At 39.7% G+C, this 15,705-nt stretch overlaps 1 protein-coding gene across 6 annotated transcripts; it reads right to left on the bottom strand.

Moving 5' to 3' along the window:
• Positions 1 to 130: 130 nt before the first annotated feature.
• LOC115674574 (folylpolyglutamate synthase) lies at positions 131 to 12,213 on the bottom strand. Of its 6 annotated transcripts, XM_056302775.1 has the most exons (18): positions 12,152 to 12,200; positions 11,934 to 12,046; positions 11,213 to 11,375; positions 9,952 to 10,163; positions 9,478 to 9,543; positions 8,978 to 9,087; positions 8,107 to 8,167; positions 7,524 to 7,607; positions 6,512 to 6,568; positions 6,268 to 6,328; positions 6,072 to 6,118; positions 5,840 to 5,917; positions 3,130 to 3,288; positions 2,439 to 2,789; positions 2,198 to 2,276; positions 1,476 to 1,634; positions 798 to 991; positions 131 to 514 (listed from the first exon to the last, which is right to left on the bottom strand). In XM_056302775.1, the coding sequence occupies exons 1-18, from the start codon at positions 12,183 to 12,185 to the stop codon at positions 455 to 457; spliced, it is 2,088 nt and encodes a 695-aa protein (XP_056158750.1). In that variant the 5' UTR covers positions 12,186 to 12,200; the 3' UTR covers positions 131 to 454. The 6 variants fall into 6 exon arrangements, with proteins under 6 accessions (XP_056158750.1, XP_056158749.1, XP_030452850.2 ...); XM_056302774.1 differs by having other exon boundaries at positions 2,439 to 2,783; positions 11,934 to 12,213; XM_030596990.2 differs by having other exon boundaries at positions 11,934 to 12,212.
• Positions 12,214 to 15,705: the final 3,492 nt, after the last annotated feature.

Here is a 15,705-nt window from a genome sequence, read left to right as displayed (position 1 = left end):
TCTTTAATTGTGACCGGGAACTGCTGAGATTTTTAACTATATGTTTCAGTGCGAAGACTCGTCGAGATTGAAAGACCAAACGGAGGCCCCGTCAAACCGTGCGGAGCTACGTTACTATCCCAGAAGTAGGTACACTAACTCAGTTGCAGGAAACTCGAATCATCAATTTTGCTCCACGCACTCTATAGTTAATTCCAATAATGAATGTATGTCAATAATAATGTTACAACGAGATAGTTTTACACCATCGAGAATAAAAGACGGCAAATGCCCCCAATACTACCCGGGGGATAAAAAGGAAAAGATCAAATACAAAAGGAAAAGAGGGGGGCAAAGAGGGCATTATTCGGTTAAATGAAAATCAAATCACGGCCTCAAGCAATTGTGGGGGAAAGGGACGAGTAAATTGCATGGTATGTGAAGTTCTAAACAAGAATGCCTTTCCTTATCTGCATCACCTCCTCAATAGCTTGAGCACATCCCCTACCAGATGCAGCGAACCGGTGACAAGTACCTGTATATCCACCAATTAGATAGATAACATTTCCAATGGTCTGATACAAGAGCATGTAAACCACACTATTTTTCACTGAAAGGTAGATATTGTGTATTGCTAAGCACCAACGGCAAAATGAAGGGAAAAAAAATCTCCCTCGGTCTGAATGACGAAAGACTGACCAGATCAAGTGAAAAGACCATATATGCTCTCAAATTCAGAACCTCTTTCGCCACGAATGGTTTGGCAAGACTCTTCTAGTAGCAACCTATGAACATCATGTTAATGACAGAAGGGTTACCTGAAGGCGTAAAGAAGGGTTTTCCTTAACACAGTCCCTCAGCCACTTTATTGTCAATGGCAAGGAAGGCATCACCTCACTGGATGCGAAATTCTGATCTGCCGGACTGCCGTGGGAAACGTCTTCATAAAGAAAGTCATGAGGGGGCAAGGAGTCTACACTGTCCGTCCTGGAACTCTTTTCAAGGGAAACATCTGCTCATGTATAAAGAAAATGTTACAAGCTTGAGCAAAACTTTGACATTTTCCCATACATGATCAGTAAACTTTATTGTGGTGGCAGCATTTTCAATCGAGTGGCAACTAGCAACATCAACCTTAAACCAGTAGAGGCGGTATCATTTGATTGATTCGATAACAACTATGAACTACCAGATTGCTAATTAATTTATTTGATGTGACAACGCAATGCAAACCCACCTTAATCTCGTAGACCAGTTACAGCTTGCTGTGAACTACAACTAACATTAGCAGAAGCATGTGGAAGAATGAAGCTAATACCAGAATTAGCAATAGCAACAAACTGTAAGGGAAAGAGTTGACATGATATACTTGTTTGAGGCCACTTCTGAAAATATAGTGCTGGGGCTAACAAGGACCCCATTCATGGTACTCTACAGGCTGCAGTTCATTTACACTATTTTTTGTAAGTTTAGTTTTTTTCTGTGAGCAGACAAACCTTTCCCGTGTATAATCTTCTCCCAAATCCTTTGGAGGTTATACTGCCACGACAAGTCCCTAGTAGTAAGGATATCTGATGTAATAACTGAAGCACCAGAAGTGACTTTATTATATGATGACATGCTAGGGACAAACAACGCCTTTGAGAAATGGGTCCCTGCACAAGATTAGAACAAAACTCTTAAACAGTCATTTGCAAGCCTCACAAAATGACATATAGTGTGACTAATCTACCAGTAATGTTCAAATCTGAACAACCAACATTGCATCCACGGAAGCAGCAGCAACAGAAACTTGCATCACCTCACTTATGATAAGTGCTTAAGATTATTTCCAGGATAAAGCTGATGCACTAAATTCTACATAAAAATAACATACCCCTTTTCTATTTAACAATTATTATACAAGGGTGTTACTGATGGGTAAGAAGAACACAGCTAACTGGCAAAATATGCTTTGATAAAAGAATGAGGTGAAGTCATTTTGAAGACCCTGATAGCCATCAGACATGAGAAGCATACAACACAAAAGAGAACTGACGCATCAATGCACACATGATAACATTGATATAGCAGGGAATGAGAATGACAACCATCAAGAGAAAACTATCAATTAGCAAATCAAATGCCTTCATGCACTAAATTATACAGGCTTCGTCAGGATGCGAAAAGAAACAGCTTGCATCATGAAGATTGCATATATCTTTGGAAGTGGAGATACCTGATGAAGCGCATATATTCACAAGTCTTGGGAGCAGAATTTGAGGGTCTCTAACATCCATGCAATTAAATAATAGAATCTACCAAATACAAAACAAGCAAAGTATCAAAAACCATAAATCAAGCAAAACTGAACTTCTTAAATGACAAAAAAAATGTGTCTTGTCTTTGCCAAAAGATACCTCATAGAAGCAATTCAAAATAATTACATCTCAAAAGAAACTCAATCTAAGTAACTTTACCTGCTTTGACGTCTTATTAGATGACTTCAGGCAATCCTTTTCATAATGGAGGCAACCATTTCCCCACAATGATTTCATACTGTGAACATCGACAGAAGTAGATGGTGGTGACGACAATGATGATAATTTTTTGTTTGCTTTAGTGGCACCAGAGAACCATCTGGCACAAGCCTCCATGCTCTCAGGACTATGAGCTCCATCTAAGTAGAAAGTCAACTCTCCCGAATTTTCTGAAGTATCTGCTGAGCCATTATCGTGGACAATCTGCGCCCTTCCAGAAAGGCGTGCTGTTGAAAGACCTCTAACGAATGCAGGAGGCAGTTCTAATCCAGCGGCCTCCTCATCCTGTTTCTCACACCAGCAGATTGAGATGTCAGAATTAAGTGGTCGCCAAATTCAGATAACCATGATATACTGATAACACAAAATTAATTAGATAGGAGCACCATTCCCTTAAGAGAAAATAAATAATGGATATGCACTGACATTAGAGTACTTTGCTGCTCAATCATAAATTAAGATTGAGAAGTACAATGCCATTATGCATAAGGTTTGTCATCCAAGTATACTCTCATCACTTCAACCCAAATTGTCGAACCATTTATACACAAAATAGGAGCTTAAGTCTGCAGGTTTGTCCATTTAAGTTCTGTTTAAAATTCAAGAGAGGACCATGAGAATACAATGCAACCTTTCTGAGTAGTTTTTCCCAGTTTCCGGTTCTCTGAAGCCAGCATTTGCAGAGTGAAACAGCAAGCCCAGCGTTAACAAACTGGTGATCACCAGACAGGCCAAGTGTTTCTCTGCCCCACCTTTGAATATCAAGTGGTACAGCTACTTGCAATGGAACCTATAAGAAAAGGCTTGCAGGCTTCAGATACAACCAGCAGAAGTTCAAGGTTTCCGTGTGTTGACAGTAACTACATCACCTTCAATAAGTCACAACCACTAATGGCAATAATGTGCTTATAAATGAGACAAGAAACCATATGTATAATAGCCATCTGAAATATTTCAGTCTCTCCTGAGTCCTTATAACTGTGAAGTATGCAAGGATGACATAAAGAGAAGACATGCTCTGTACATATCAAATGCAGTGAGCTAGATTTGCACTCATTGAATCTTATAATCCCACAAAGGGCCAAACAGCCGATAAGAGAAGTACTGCTTGATATTGAGATTTAGAATGTCATAAGATCTCCAACTTCCATACATAATATTTACAAATTTAACAGCCCATTAATTTGTTATAGATGCATCAACAAATAAAAACAGAAAGATCCCCTACCCCATCAGTATTCAAAATAGCCACACAAGAACCAAACAGCTTTAAGGTTATCTTATCCATCCAAAGTCAATAGGTCTGATCTGGCATATTCCTTCAGGATTTAATTCAGGTTCAAGATTTCCGCTCGTAAATTGCATGCACTACTGCGTGGGCCCAATCTGGGTTTCATATTACAACTTTTGTTGCCCTTCTTTCTCTACTGATCGCCTCACAAAATTTTTCTTTCAAATCAAGAAGATTTATACCTAAGGACAAACAGATGATTTATTCTCTGAGGTGAGTAACGATGAATGCAGAGGATAATTAATATAAATACAAAGCAACGGCCAGGACACTGTTCATCTATTAAAGGATATTATCTGACTCAGTGCCATGTAAAAGAATTTTAAGAGAGGGAAGGGTAAGATGCCCTCTCGCTTGATTCTGGTTTTAGAGTAATCCTAACCCCAATAACAAGCCATGCCTACTTCTAAAAGTTTACGCGATCATAAATAATGTCTATCTGCAGAAGTATATCCAAACTACTCGCACATTCAATAAGAGGGAGAAGAACAGCATAAGTGTCAAAACTTGTGTACAGCGCACATTTTAGTATCAAAAGTTTCAGTTGAATCACTGAAGTGCCAAACTTTTTGAAAAACGATTACTTAAATGTCAACTCCGGTGAGTTTGGCCAGAAATTCGACGTGTCATTTTTTTATTAATTTCTGAAGCCGATGTGGCCCGCCGAAGGTTTAGTCAGCATGTACAGTCAGCATGTCCACTTCAAAACAACGTAGTTTAGCTTATTCACCCTATTTCGGTTTAATTTTATTTTTTTTCTTTTTTCCTTTCCTTTCTTTTTTTTCCTTTTCTTTCTTTTTTTTCCTTTTCTTTCTTTTTTCCTTTCTTTTCTTTTTTTCCTTTTCTTATCTTCTTCTCTTTGTTTCGCCGGTGGCCAGCCCGGCTACTGGCAAAGCCCGGGAAGGGCTAGGCGAGGGTCGCCCTCGCCCGATCTGGTGAAGGCCACCCTCACCGGCCCAAATCTAAGCAAGGTTGGCCTCAACAGCTGCCGATGAGGGATGACCTTGCCAAATCTGGGCAAGGCCAGTCTTGCCTCAGCGAGGCGACCCTCGCCATGGGCGAAGCCACCCTCGAAAGCCACAAGCGAGGGCCGGCCTCGCCTGGGCGACAGGTCCCGCGGTTCTTGGTCGCGAGACCAACCTGATGACGCTTCCCCCATTGCCGCCGCCGCCGACCAAGGTCATTTCCTCCGCTTCAGCCGCGAGAGCACGCCGGAGTCATCGGATTGGTCTCGCGACCGAGAATTGCGAGACCCATTGCCCAGGCTAGGCCGGCCCTCGCCTGTGGCTTTCGAGGGCGGCCTCGCCCAGGGCAAGGGTCGCCTCGCCGAGGCGAGACTGGCCTCGCCCAGATCTGGCGAGGGGCGGCCTCGCCTGTTGCCAGTGAGGGTGGCCCTCGCCAAATCGGGCAAGGGCGACCCTCGCCCAGCCCTTCCCGGGCTTAGCCAGTGGCCGGCCGGCCACCGGCGAAACAAAAAGAAGAAGATCATAAAAGGAAAAAAAAGAAAAGAATGAAAAGGAAAAAAGAAAAAATCAGAAAAAATATTTAAAAAAATTGAAATATACACATGGAAATGCCACATAGACTGATTTTTTTAAAAAAAAACCCAACTCAGATTAAAATTTTATTTATAAAAGTCACGTATTAATTTGGCCAGAATTTCTCGCCGTTGGCACTTAAGTGATCATTTTTTCTCCGATTTGGCATTTAAGTGATCCGGCGAAAACTTTTGGCACTAAAGTGAGCGCCGTACACAAGTTTTGGCACTTCTAGTATTCTTCTCCCTTCGATAAGAACTCTCAACTCAAATGTTGGAAAATGCCATGATTACCATTTCAACTCCATCTGCTTCACAAAAAAAATCAATCCTCCCATTTAATTAACAAGTAGGTAGGTTTATAATCGATAACTTAAGATTGGCAACAAAACGTAGCAAGTGCTACCAAACTTTAGGAAAAAGCAAAGGTAGTTTAACTACCACTTGAGAAATGACCTGATCAATGTTGACATAAATGATCAGTCCATCAGAATTAAGAGGCAAAACAATTACCTTTAGTTCACCAGCTGTCTCCTCAAGAGCATCCATTGCCTCAGATAGTTGGGGAACGGTGAATGCTGGAATTTGAGGCTTCAGGAGCAAGGAAGTCACAAAATTCAAAATAGATACTCAAATTTCAAACTACATATGTTGATTTGATGATAAAGGAAATGCTGCAATAATTAATCTTTGTTAAATGACAATGCTATGCTGAATTTGAGTCCGCTATGCAAGAGCCTTACACCTTGAAAATCCCAGCCTTATGAGAAGCAATCTGCCCTAGGGTGTTCCCTGCATAGCACAAGACAGGTTAAGCTTGATTTGATGACCCTCCTATTGAACATGATTGACATAGGCACATAAAAAACCAATTAAGCAGTGATACTGATGGTAGGGGCTTATGAATTAAAACAAATTCAAGTTGTCAAGATTAGACACACCCAAAGCTTCCATGTGATCCATCCCAAGGGAGGCAATGCCACAAACAACAGGCTCTTTTATCTGCACAATAGCACCAAAAATAGTGACCATTGACTGCCTTATCAGTTTCACATTTAAGTTTGTCCAAGGTAGAGGAGAAGGAGATATTGGTATAAGGTTTCTTGGGGGCATTCTTTCTGTAATTAAATAAAAGGAAACATACATGAACAGACAATAGCTCAAAATTAGCTGAGGTGAATATACCACATTCGTTGAGTCCTTTTTCCCTCCAAGACCCACCTCAATTATTGCCACATCAACCTATTGAAAAAACAATTCTGTCACGTGGTACTTACCAAAATCCTTGGCAAAAACTGATTAACCAAGAGATACATTGACATTTAAATTCACCCACAGACAACCAAAAGAGGATAATGTACTGGAACATGTTAAACTGCGCCAACTATTAAACTTCACAGAAAGACTGCCTAAGTATCAAAAAACCAATGACTGTATTTCTATAGCAAAGGAAAAGGTGGTAACTAACTTCCCCTACTTATAATCTCGGAAGAGCTACATAATTGCAGAACATGGAAAGGTTAGGAAATGTCAAAAACCAAAATCCTCCTTCAAATGTAAAAATTTGAATATATTTTCATCTAGAATTTGTGTACTTTTCTCCATTAAATACAAGGTCATGAACTCTCGGATTGTCAGTTTGACGAAAACCACAACCTGGCAAAGAAGCTATAGAAAAATGAAAGCAACTCTTCCAAACTGGTCTTAATAGATGGAGTAACAGATAACGCTGCCTCTGGCATAAACAAACTGCCTAGCAGGATCTTTATGATTGGAACAACATATAACTAAAGGAAAAGTATGTAGGCTCTTTGGAAAGTGTTTCCCATATAAGATTCGGAAGCATTGAGCCAAATTCATGTGTTAGCTCAGGCTGCCTCAGAACCTTTTATCTGCTTTCCTATCAATCTCTAGAAAGTCTTGTTAAACTTAGATACAAAACCCAAATAAGCCTTTATCATGTCAAATTGCAATGTGAACCAGGAAAACATTACTTCAGCACACCAATCAATCAACTCTAACATAAGTGCCAACATTATTCCGAGACCTATCTTCTGCCATCATCCTGTCGGCAGGCCAAGACAGACCCTAATGAAATGAAGTAAAGAGATCAAAGCAACTCTTGCTGCAACCGATTCAAACAAAGAGGCGTCATTAGTTATGAAACTTTGGGAGCAAGAAACAAATCACGACAAACCTGTTCAGATAAGAACATTTTAAAAGCCAGTATCGTGAGAAATTGGAATAACGGTGGCATTGGCAGATCTTCTGAAACATTTTCCTGTAAATCCAAATGTCTGAATTAAAAGTACAGTCTATGTAAATCACCTACCCAAATAAAGTATCAGATTACTCGACCACATTCATAAATCATTGAGATGATAATTTAAGCACAAAGCTACGAATTCAAGAGCAAGTGCTGTCAGTCAAATTCAAAAATCACTTTTCCACATTTCATGTCTTCATCTATTTTCTTATAGTAAAAGTAACTGAACCTTCGATTTTAAAGAGAAACCGATATTTGAGAAGCTTCCAGAAAAGAAGATGCAGCTTTTGAGAAGAATGAGGTAATCGATGCTTTAACGTATTCCAATGTATTAATTTGGCTGTCAAAGCCGAAAAAGGCAGAGACTTAATCAAGGAATGTGGTTGTTTATGCCACAAACAGGAAGCTCCCAGTTCCTCATCCAAAATATAAAACCCATCGTGATCATTACTTGTGCCATTCAAGAGCCAAAGTTGGTATAACTAAACAATTTCAGAAAGGGACAATATATTACCTTCAGTTGACTCCAGCAATCCCAAAAATATAGCAGGAACTTATCCTCAGACACATCCAACCTAAACAAAGTTCATTCAAACAGAAACAATAGATGTTGAACTTGCATTTAAATTCATTTCCTTAAATAACTTCACTCATAAACTGGAATGAACAATCTGATCCTAGAAATTACAATTTGAGTTCACTATTATAATCGGTGCAATCATATTTAAGTACAATTCAGACTCAGTTTCTGCTCTTAAATGAAAGCCCGTCGGAGGTCGATCTACACTTTGGCAAATAGACTGATGATTAGAAGAATTATCAGCATGGGGCATATGTCAACAGTCACCATCCACGTACAAAGCTCTCATATGGCAGAATCATTAGCTACCTCGTGTGTGAGTTGCAGAAAAGTCCATGGGGTTTCAATAATGACAATAAGTTATTGTCACTCATAAATTCACTTTACCCCATAAAGTCCAAATTCATGTCCTCCCTGGTTATAAAAATTAATAGATGAAAGGCCGTGTGACATTAGCCTTTGGCCAAGTAGCTATCTTGAAAATTCTTGAATTTCAAGGTGGGAGTGTATTTGTATCACATTTAATCAGTCAATTGACTCAGAAACAAAATTAATTTATCTATTTCTTGATAGCTGGGGTAAACTACAAAAATGAGTTGTCATCATAGTGCCGGCATACTGACTGCAAATGGATATCTCATTTCCACCATTTTTAAAGTAAAGAAAATATGGAGCCATCAGCTATTCAACATCAAACTTCACCCATAATGATTCATCATGTTAATAACACACCATACGACACCAGAGAAAAAGGTTTACTAATCTATAGGCTATAATGAAATCACAAGTCAAAGAATGTACTGACCCATCCAACCGGAACCTTTCCCTCACATCAATTAGGTGAGGAGATGTGAACAGTCCAGTCCTAAATCCACACTCGCGCAAAATAGCCTCACAGAAAGCACATGTCGAACCCTGCAATAAAAATCAGAAAATGGATGTAGGAAGACAGGAAACACCGTCAAGAATGCGAAATTTGTTGTCACTGTTATTCTGAAGAAACTTTTACATTATATTACGATACTATGAAAAGTAGACCATAGAGACCTGTCACTCAGTATTAGACAAAGAGCCATTCATCTGCAGCTACGCCATCTAGGATATTTCGATTTGTAATTTCTACTTTTTCACTGACTAAGATATAATGCAGAGGCAACTGTTGATTTCTACTGAAGATATCGACTATAACTTCCGTTTAAAACACCTGTAATAGGAGATAAGAGGATCTTTACAGGTTGAATTAACATCAATCGAGGTAGGCAATGAGCTCAATAGAGACGGTAAAACAGAAGAATTTAACATTACCTTCCCTTTAGTTCCAGCAACATGTATTATTTTAAGCCCAGCAATCTTTTCCTCCAACCCAAGTATCTACGAAGATAGCCAGGCAAATGATTTAGTAGACAAAGCCCATGCTTTCATTATGTTAACTATTAAAGTCCAGACGAGCTTAAGAAAAGCTCATACTGCATATAAGGGGCAAGAAGAATAGCAAGAGAATGCATGCTTAGAAAAGACATGCTACATAAATAACATGCAAAGGCAATGGATGATTAGAAAAAAATAGTTCTTACTGCATTATGGCATTGCTTGACTTGGTCAAAAGTTGATGCGGTAGTATGTGAAAAGACTTTTACTTGTAAATGCCAGACCTCAAAATGCATGGAGTTGATAGAAAGAGATGTTTCTACTCTATTTACTCATGACTGCTAAGTTCCAATGTAAAACCATGAAGTCACTCCATAATGCATTCATATCTGAATGACCATGGGATTATACCCTGAGATAGATTGACATCCTTTCCAGTTTCCCAAACTTCCCAGCAACAGGTGTTCGGTCTCCACGATTCTGACGAGTTATGAGTGAGGAAAGTGCTTCCATTGCAGCTTCATAAGAAGATGAAAAAGGCAGGTCTTGACAATTGCCCTTAAAAGTTAGCTCATTCTCCATTTTCTCTACTACTTGCAATGACATTTTCGTGTATCTAGATCCTGAAGCAATAAGGTGAAATACGGTACCAGAGTCAGTCAAAGATTGATTTTCTAAATGCTTGCTAATACTTCCCATTTATTAATATGACCACATACTTTGAGTAGTCTCCACAAATAAAGCTCTTTCGCATTATGAAGACACCTATCCTATATAATTCTATCAAATTGACGAAAGCAGGAAAGAAAAGAAATAGATGAAAGCGGAATATAATCTTCAATCAAATTCTATAGGTGCCACCATGACACCTGAGTGGACACATAGCAGGAAGCAACTCGAGAATGAGGCAGGACTACAAGGTCTGAAGAGAGAGAGAGAGAGAGAGAGAGAGAGAGCGAAATGAACTAGCCAGAAACAAGATGCATTTCCAAGAATTCTCATCCAAAAAAAAGCAATGAAATCAATCAAAGCAGTACTTGGACAAATTACAGTCACGTGCTTGCAGGAGCATGCCCAAATCACACAGATGGAGAATCCCTAATCAGGTTACCTGACATGAAAGACCTCACAGAAATTTTATGAGTGCTGAAATACTATTGGAGGCGTTGCAGGGAAGCCACGACACTTTGGGTTGGCCAGCGACCGTTTGGTTCCTCTGTACCTACTATTCAACATCTCTCTCCTTTCCAACTGCCCCATTTGATCATTTCAGAGATGCGATCCCCCCATCTTAAAAGTATTACGAGTTAATTCAGAAAACTTTCACCATTCAGATTGCTAGAAACTGTCAGTATAATATAATACCCAAAATGCTTGCAAGCCCAATATCAAAGCAATACAGAGACGAGCAGGGTACAAGACAACGCTAAAGTTGCAGTCCAACAGTATGATCTCCATCACCAGTCTTCCCTCAACCCCTTCTACCTATCCCCAGAAAAGAAAGCAAACACAAACCAACTTCTGCTAGAGGTTGCTGGAATTCTACGACTCTGAATTCCTTACTCAACTAGAAGTACTTGGAAAACACAGCTTTAATACTTATTTCCTTGTCATTATAAACTTCATGTATCTAGTTAGGACAATCAAGGACTTGCTTCAAAGTAGAGCTTACTTGGTACTTTGAGATTCTGAGAGAGACCAGATGCCGGAAAGTCAGACACGCGCCATGTCGCTTTTCCTGATAATGGATGGCTCTCCCTACGGAAGTGTGAAGAACCAAGTATTCCACACTTCAGGTAAACCTCTGTATGCACGAGCATTAGAGAATACCAACCCTGCCAAAGGAAATTAATAAGAAGAATTAATTATATAAACTATGGAGGCAGTTTGGATATGAACGAGCTAAATTTGACTTTCAGAACATAAAGGAGATACATGGATATGGAAAAACTAACCACACCAATCTCGAAGACTGCATCGTTTATCAAATTCCAAGATCCAACAACCAACACAGGCGCAGAAAAAAATCCTCCTTTCAAAATTAATCTTAAACCACTCAACCACACAGAGCAGCAAGCATGACTCTCATCGCAACAAAAGTCAAAACCTTTTTCCTTCCTCTCCTCCTCCTCTACTTCTTCTACACCCCAATCCCGACACAACCCTTCACCAACCCCAGTCCACCAAACTTCCAAACCCCCAAAAAAGCAAACACCCATGACTTGTTTAATGAAACAGCGGCACATAGAAGGACACCCAGAACACATTCCCATCGAGACGCGTGTCCGCCGTCAACCTCTCCAGTCAAAACAGTACATAAAAAAAAAAAAAAAGAAGGGTGAGAGAGAGAGAGAGGAGGAGGAGGACGGGGGGGGAGCATTGGATTGACTCACTCGTGAAGCATTATCTCGGAAGCTTGGTTTCCAAACTCCGGAGCGCCACCTGTTGATATGGGCCTTGTCCCCTCCTCCTTCTGCTCCTGCTGCTCCAAGCTTCGTGGCTCGAACTGCCTCCCCATATATATACGGCCGACGATGATGTGAGAAGCCGACGGGATTCGTGCGGACGCGGGTTAATTGGTTCGAGTACAATTCACGCGACCAGGGCTGACCTCTAGGGTTATCGGGAGGAGGACCCCACGCCATCTCGCTTTGTTTAGCACCAAACGTCGTTGTCTCCTCCTCCTCCTCCTCCTCCTCCTCCTCCTCCATGAAATCCCTCCAATGGAATTGGCCGTCGTCCCGTGTTTTACTGGTTTTTCCTGGCCGTTGAACATAATGAATTCTCCTGGCTGGTGCTTGTTTCTCCCGGTCAAATTCACCGAAGCTTCTTTCTTTTCTTTTCTTTTTTCTCTTCTTTTTTTTCCCCCTCTTTCCGCATTTTCCATAATCGTTCGGCGGTGGTAACTGGGGCATGAAATGTGCGTTTCTTTCGCGAAGAACTCAAATTTTAGAAAATATTTTTTCGAAAAATAATTAGTCACGCCGTTTAAAAAAATCAGTCAGTAGAAAATTTTTTCATCGTAACGAGAATTTATAACTAGCTGCTGTTTTCGTGTGGGTGATGAAATTTTTTTTTTCGTTCAATGATTTTTGTAAACGATGCAAATAATTATTTTTTATTTTGAATTTTCCGTGAAATAAATGCAACCTAAGATTCCGTATATTTCGCAAAAATCAAATCTTTTAAAAATATTCTTTTTTTAAAAATGATCACTTGTATCTCTTACAAAAATGAGTAAACGAAAAATATTTTCGTGAGACATAAATTTTGTCCATAATGAAGATGTTTTTTCATTAATTAATTATCATTTTTAAGAAATCACTCGTTTTTCGCGAAACAAATTGAGCCTTAAGATTAAACTTCATTTTCTCCTATCATTAGTAAAGAGCCTATATTTTAAATCCTCTGGTGTGGCTATTTATCCTTACTAATAACAATTTGACGATATTTATCCTTACTAACAACAATTTGCCGATTACATATCATCGCACAACCATTTTTTTTATGGAGTAATTTCCCTTTCAACACTCCAGTGTACTTTGGTTCTCCGTTGATGGAGTCGAAGAAACGAGGCGTAGAGAACTCGTAGGTCTCATCGATCATCGTCATTGTCGGTGTCGTCGCCGCGGCACCCCTCGGATCATCCGCCACCGCCATCTGGAATTGATGGAATTCGTCCGATTATTGAAAGTGAAATTTCGCAGTAATTGGAGGTCCGGGCTCATTTCATTTGGCCTAACATTAGAGCAGAGTCTAGTCTGGGGCGAATTGAATGGTGCCGGACCACTCTGGTCGAAGACCTCGGAACTCGGTGTTGTTTCGAGTCTTCCGGACGAGCCATGGAATTCCTGTGACCCGTTCGAAATTCGGTGAGTTTACTTGATTTCTTACAAAATCCAAATGGCTAATACCACGAAAAAATTTAGAGGTTAGCGGTTTCCAGGTTCTCTTTTTTTCTTTTTTAGTTAAACAAAACGAAAATAAACGTAACAATGCTGAACGAGCTTGTCATTCACTCAAAAAGAATATAAAAGACTAGTTTTCCTGGCTTTACGGTTCAAATAAATACAATTAAAGTGATAAATTATTGAGTGAATCGATATGCAACCGAATTCACAAAGGACTGGCATTTCGATTAAGACAATATCCAGGACCACAATCAAAATGGAAGGAAAGAAAGATGAGGTTTTGGTCTTCAAACATTCATAAAATTTTGTTTCGAATTCTGACCACCTGGGATCAAAAGAAACAATAATCATAGTTAATAACTTAATAAATAGTTTTAAATTTAAAATTATTTGCAAGTGCAACTACAACTTTTTCTTTTCTCCTCCCACCACCCATTATCACCACGGTTATAATTATGCAACCGTCAAACTTAAGATATTTCCCGAAAGAGTAAATGACGGAAACAATCCCAAAGCAAAGTAATGAGCATGCGAAATGGTGGGTACTTCAAAACCATCTAAACCAACTTTGGAAAATGTTCTACATGCCCCTCCAAACCATATAGCTACGTTCCCAAACGCAAGTGTTTGCAATAAACGAAAATTGAATATCAACCTCTCAGTAAATCGGAAAATCATTCTTCTCCTATTGATGAGAAAGACATCCGATCAAACCATGCACGTGCAGTGATGGGCCACAATTATTTTGCTAGACCTGTTAGAGTCGATCATTTAAAGAAGATATTTGCCCTTTTCCTCACATGGTAATGGTCCAGCTCCTTATAGAGACAAAAAAAAAGAAAAAAACTAAACTAAACTAAACTAAACTTCCAACCACTAATCTAAGTAGATAAGAATTCGAGAGCTGAGAAGTGAGAAGTAGTAAGAAAATTAGAAATTTTAGATTTAGATTTAGGTTCCTGCCCGGTTCCTATAGAACCCGGAACCGACATGCCTCCTAAAAAGTGGAACCGGGAACCGGAACCTCCCTCCCTAGAATCGAGAACCGAATCGGACTCATCGATCAAATTCTCCGGTTCCCGGTTTTACCTTGGAACCGTGCTCACCCCTACGAAAAACCCCAAACCGGTACACTTATAACAAATTTACCCCAAACTAATTTTTTTTATCATTAAAAATCCAAACCGGTACATTTGTGACAAATTTACCTTTCGTTAGTTTTCGTTAAATTGGATTAATACCACGAAAAATCACAAACTGATACACATGTGACGAACAAAGGTAAACCTCAAATTGGTACACCCGTCAACTGCCACGTGCCATCCAACTCAGCAATTCGATGATAAAAATTTAACGGAAACTAACGGATGGTAAATTTGTCACATGTGTATCAGTTTGGAATTTTTGGTAGTCAAAAAATTAATCTGGGATAAATTTATCATAAGGGTACCGGTTTAAGATTTTTCGTGGTATTATCCCAAGTTTTGGATGTCCATCCATCGACAGGGCTGGGTTCTCCCCGAACAGGTTTCTTCCATAGGCAAAGCAAGAAATGATGCTCGCTCCCTAGTCTCTGGATGGCTTCGACAGATCCGGCACAAGGGGTCATGTACCAACTTTCCTACCTAACAGGTTGTTCCTTACCTTAGGAGGAAGGGGAGTTTCGACATAAGCTCCAGACAAAAGATCTTAATTTTTTGGGGGATGGCATACGCCAAATTCTGTTCCATAGCTTCAGGGGAAGCTAAAAAGAAGTTGATGTTTGATTGCTGTTCGGTCTTGTGACTTCTATTCTGATGACATATAGGCACTTTTCATTGAAAAATTACCCCGATTTAGTACCCAAAAAAAGAAGTGTTCCGCGAAGTTTGATTGGACCCAACCGATTTGCTTTTATAGTTGCACCGGATAGGTCGGGGGTCGAACCCCCCACAATTGGTTTCGAGGCACCCAAATTCAGTCGCTCATGGGCTCGCTTATGAATCAATTACATTAGAATTCCAATTTTGTTAGCCAAAAATAAGAATTTGGATGTGAACTTGATACATTTGACACCATGCACGCGTCGATCTTTGGATACAGCAGCGACGATTTAAGAGTTGATGTTTTTGGTATATAAAAATGGACGGACCTTCAGATTTATGAAGCTAAGAATTGTAGCTCGCGCTTTCAAATTGCACCAGATACGTTTTGTGTAGGTCAACTCAATTTTGGCCCGGGGTTAGATTTTTGTAATAATTAAAGCTATGTCCAT

This window comes from Syzygium oleosum, unplaced genomic scaffold, assembly GCF_021117445.2.
Source record: "Syzygium oleosum isolate NSW1041296 unplaced genomic scaffold, Sole_v2.1 Sole_v2.25, whole genome shotgun sequence".
In the NCBI taxonomy this organism is placed as follows: Eukaryota; Viridiplantae; Streptophyta; class Magnoliopsida; order Myrtales; family Myrtaceae; genus Syzygium; species Syzygium oleosum.
This window is presented reverse-complemented; position numbering and strand designations above follow the sequence as displayed.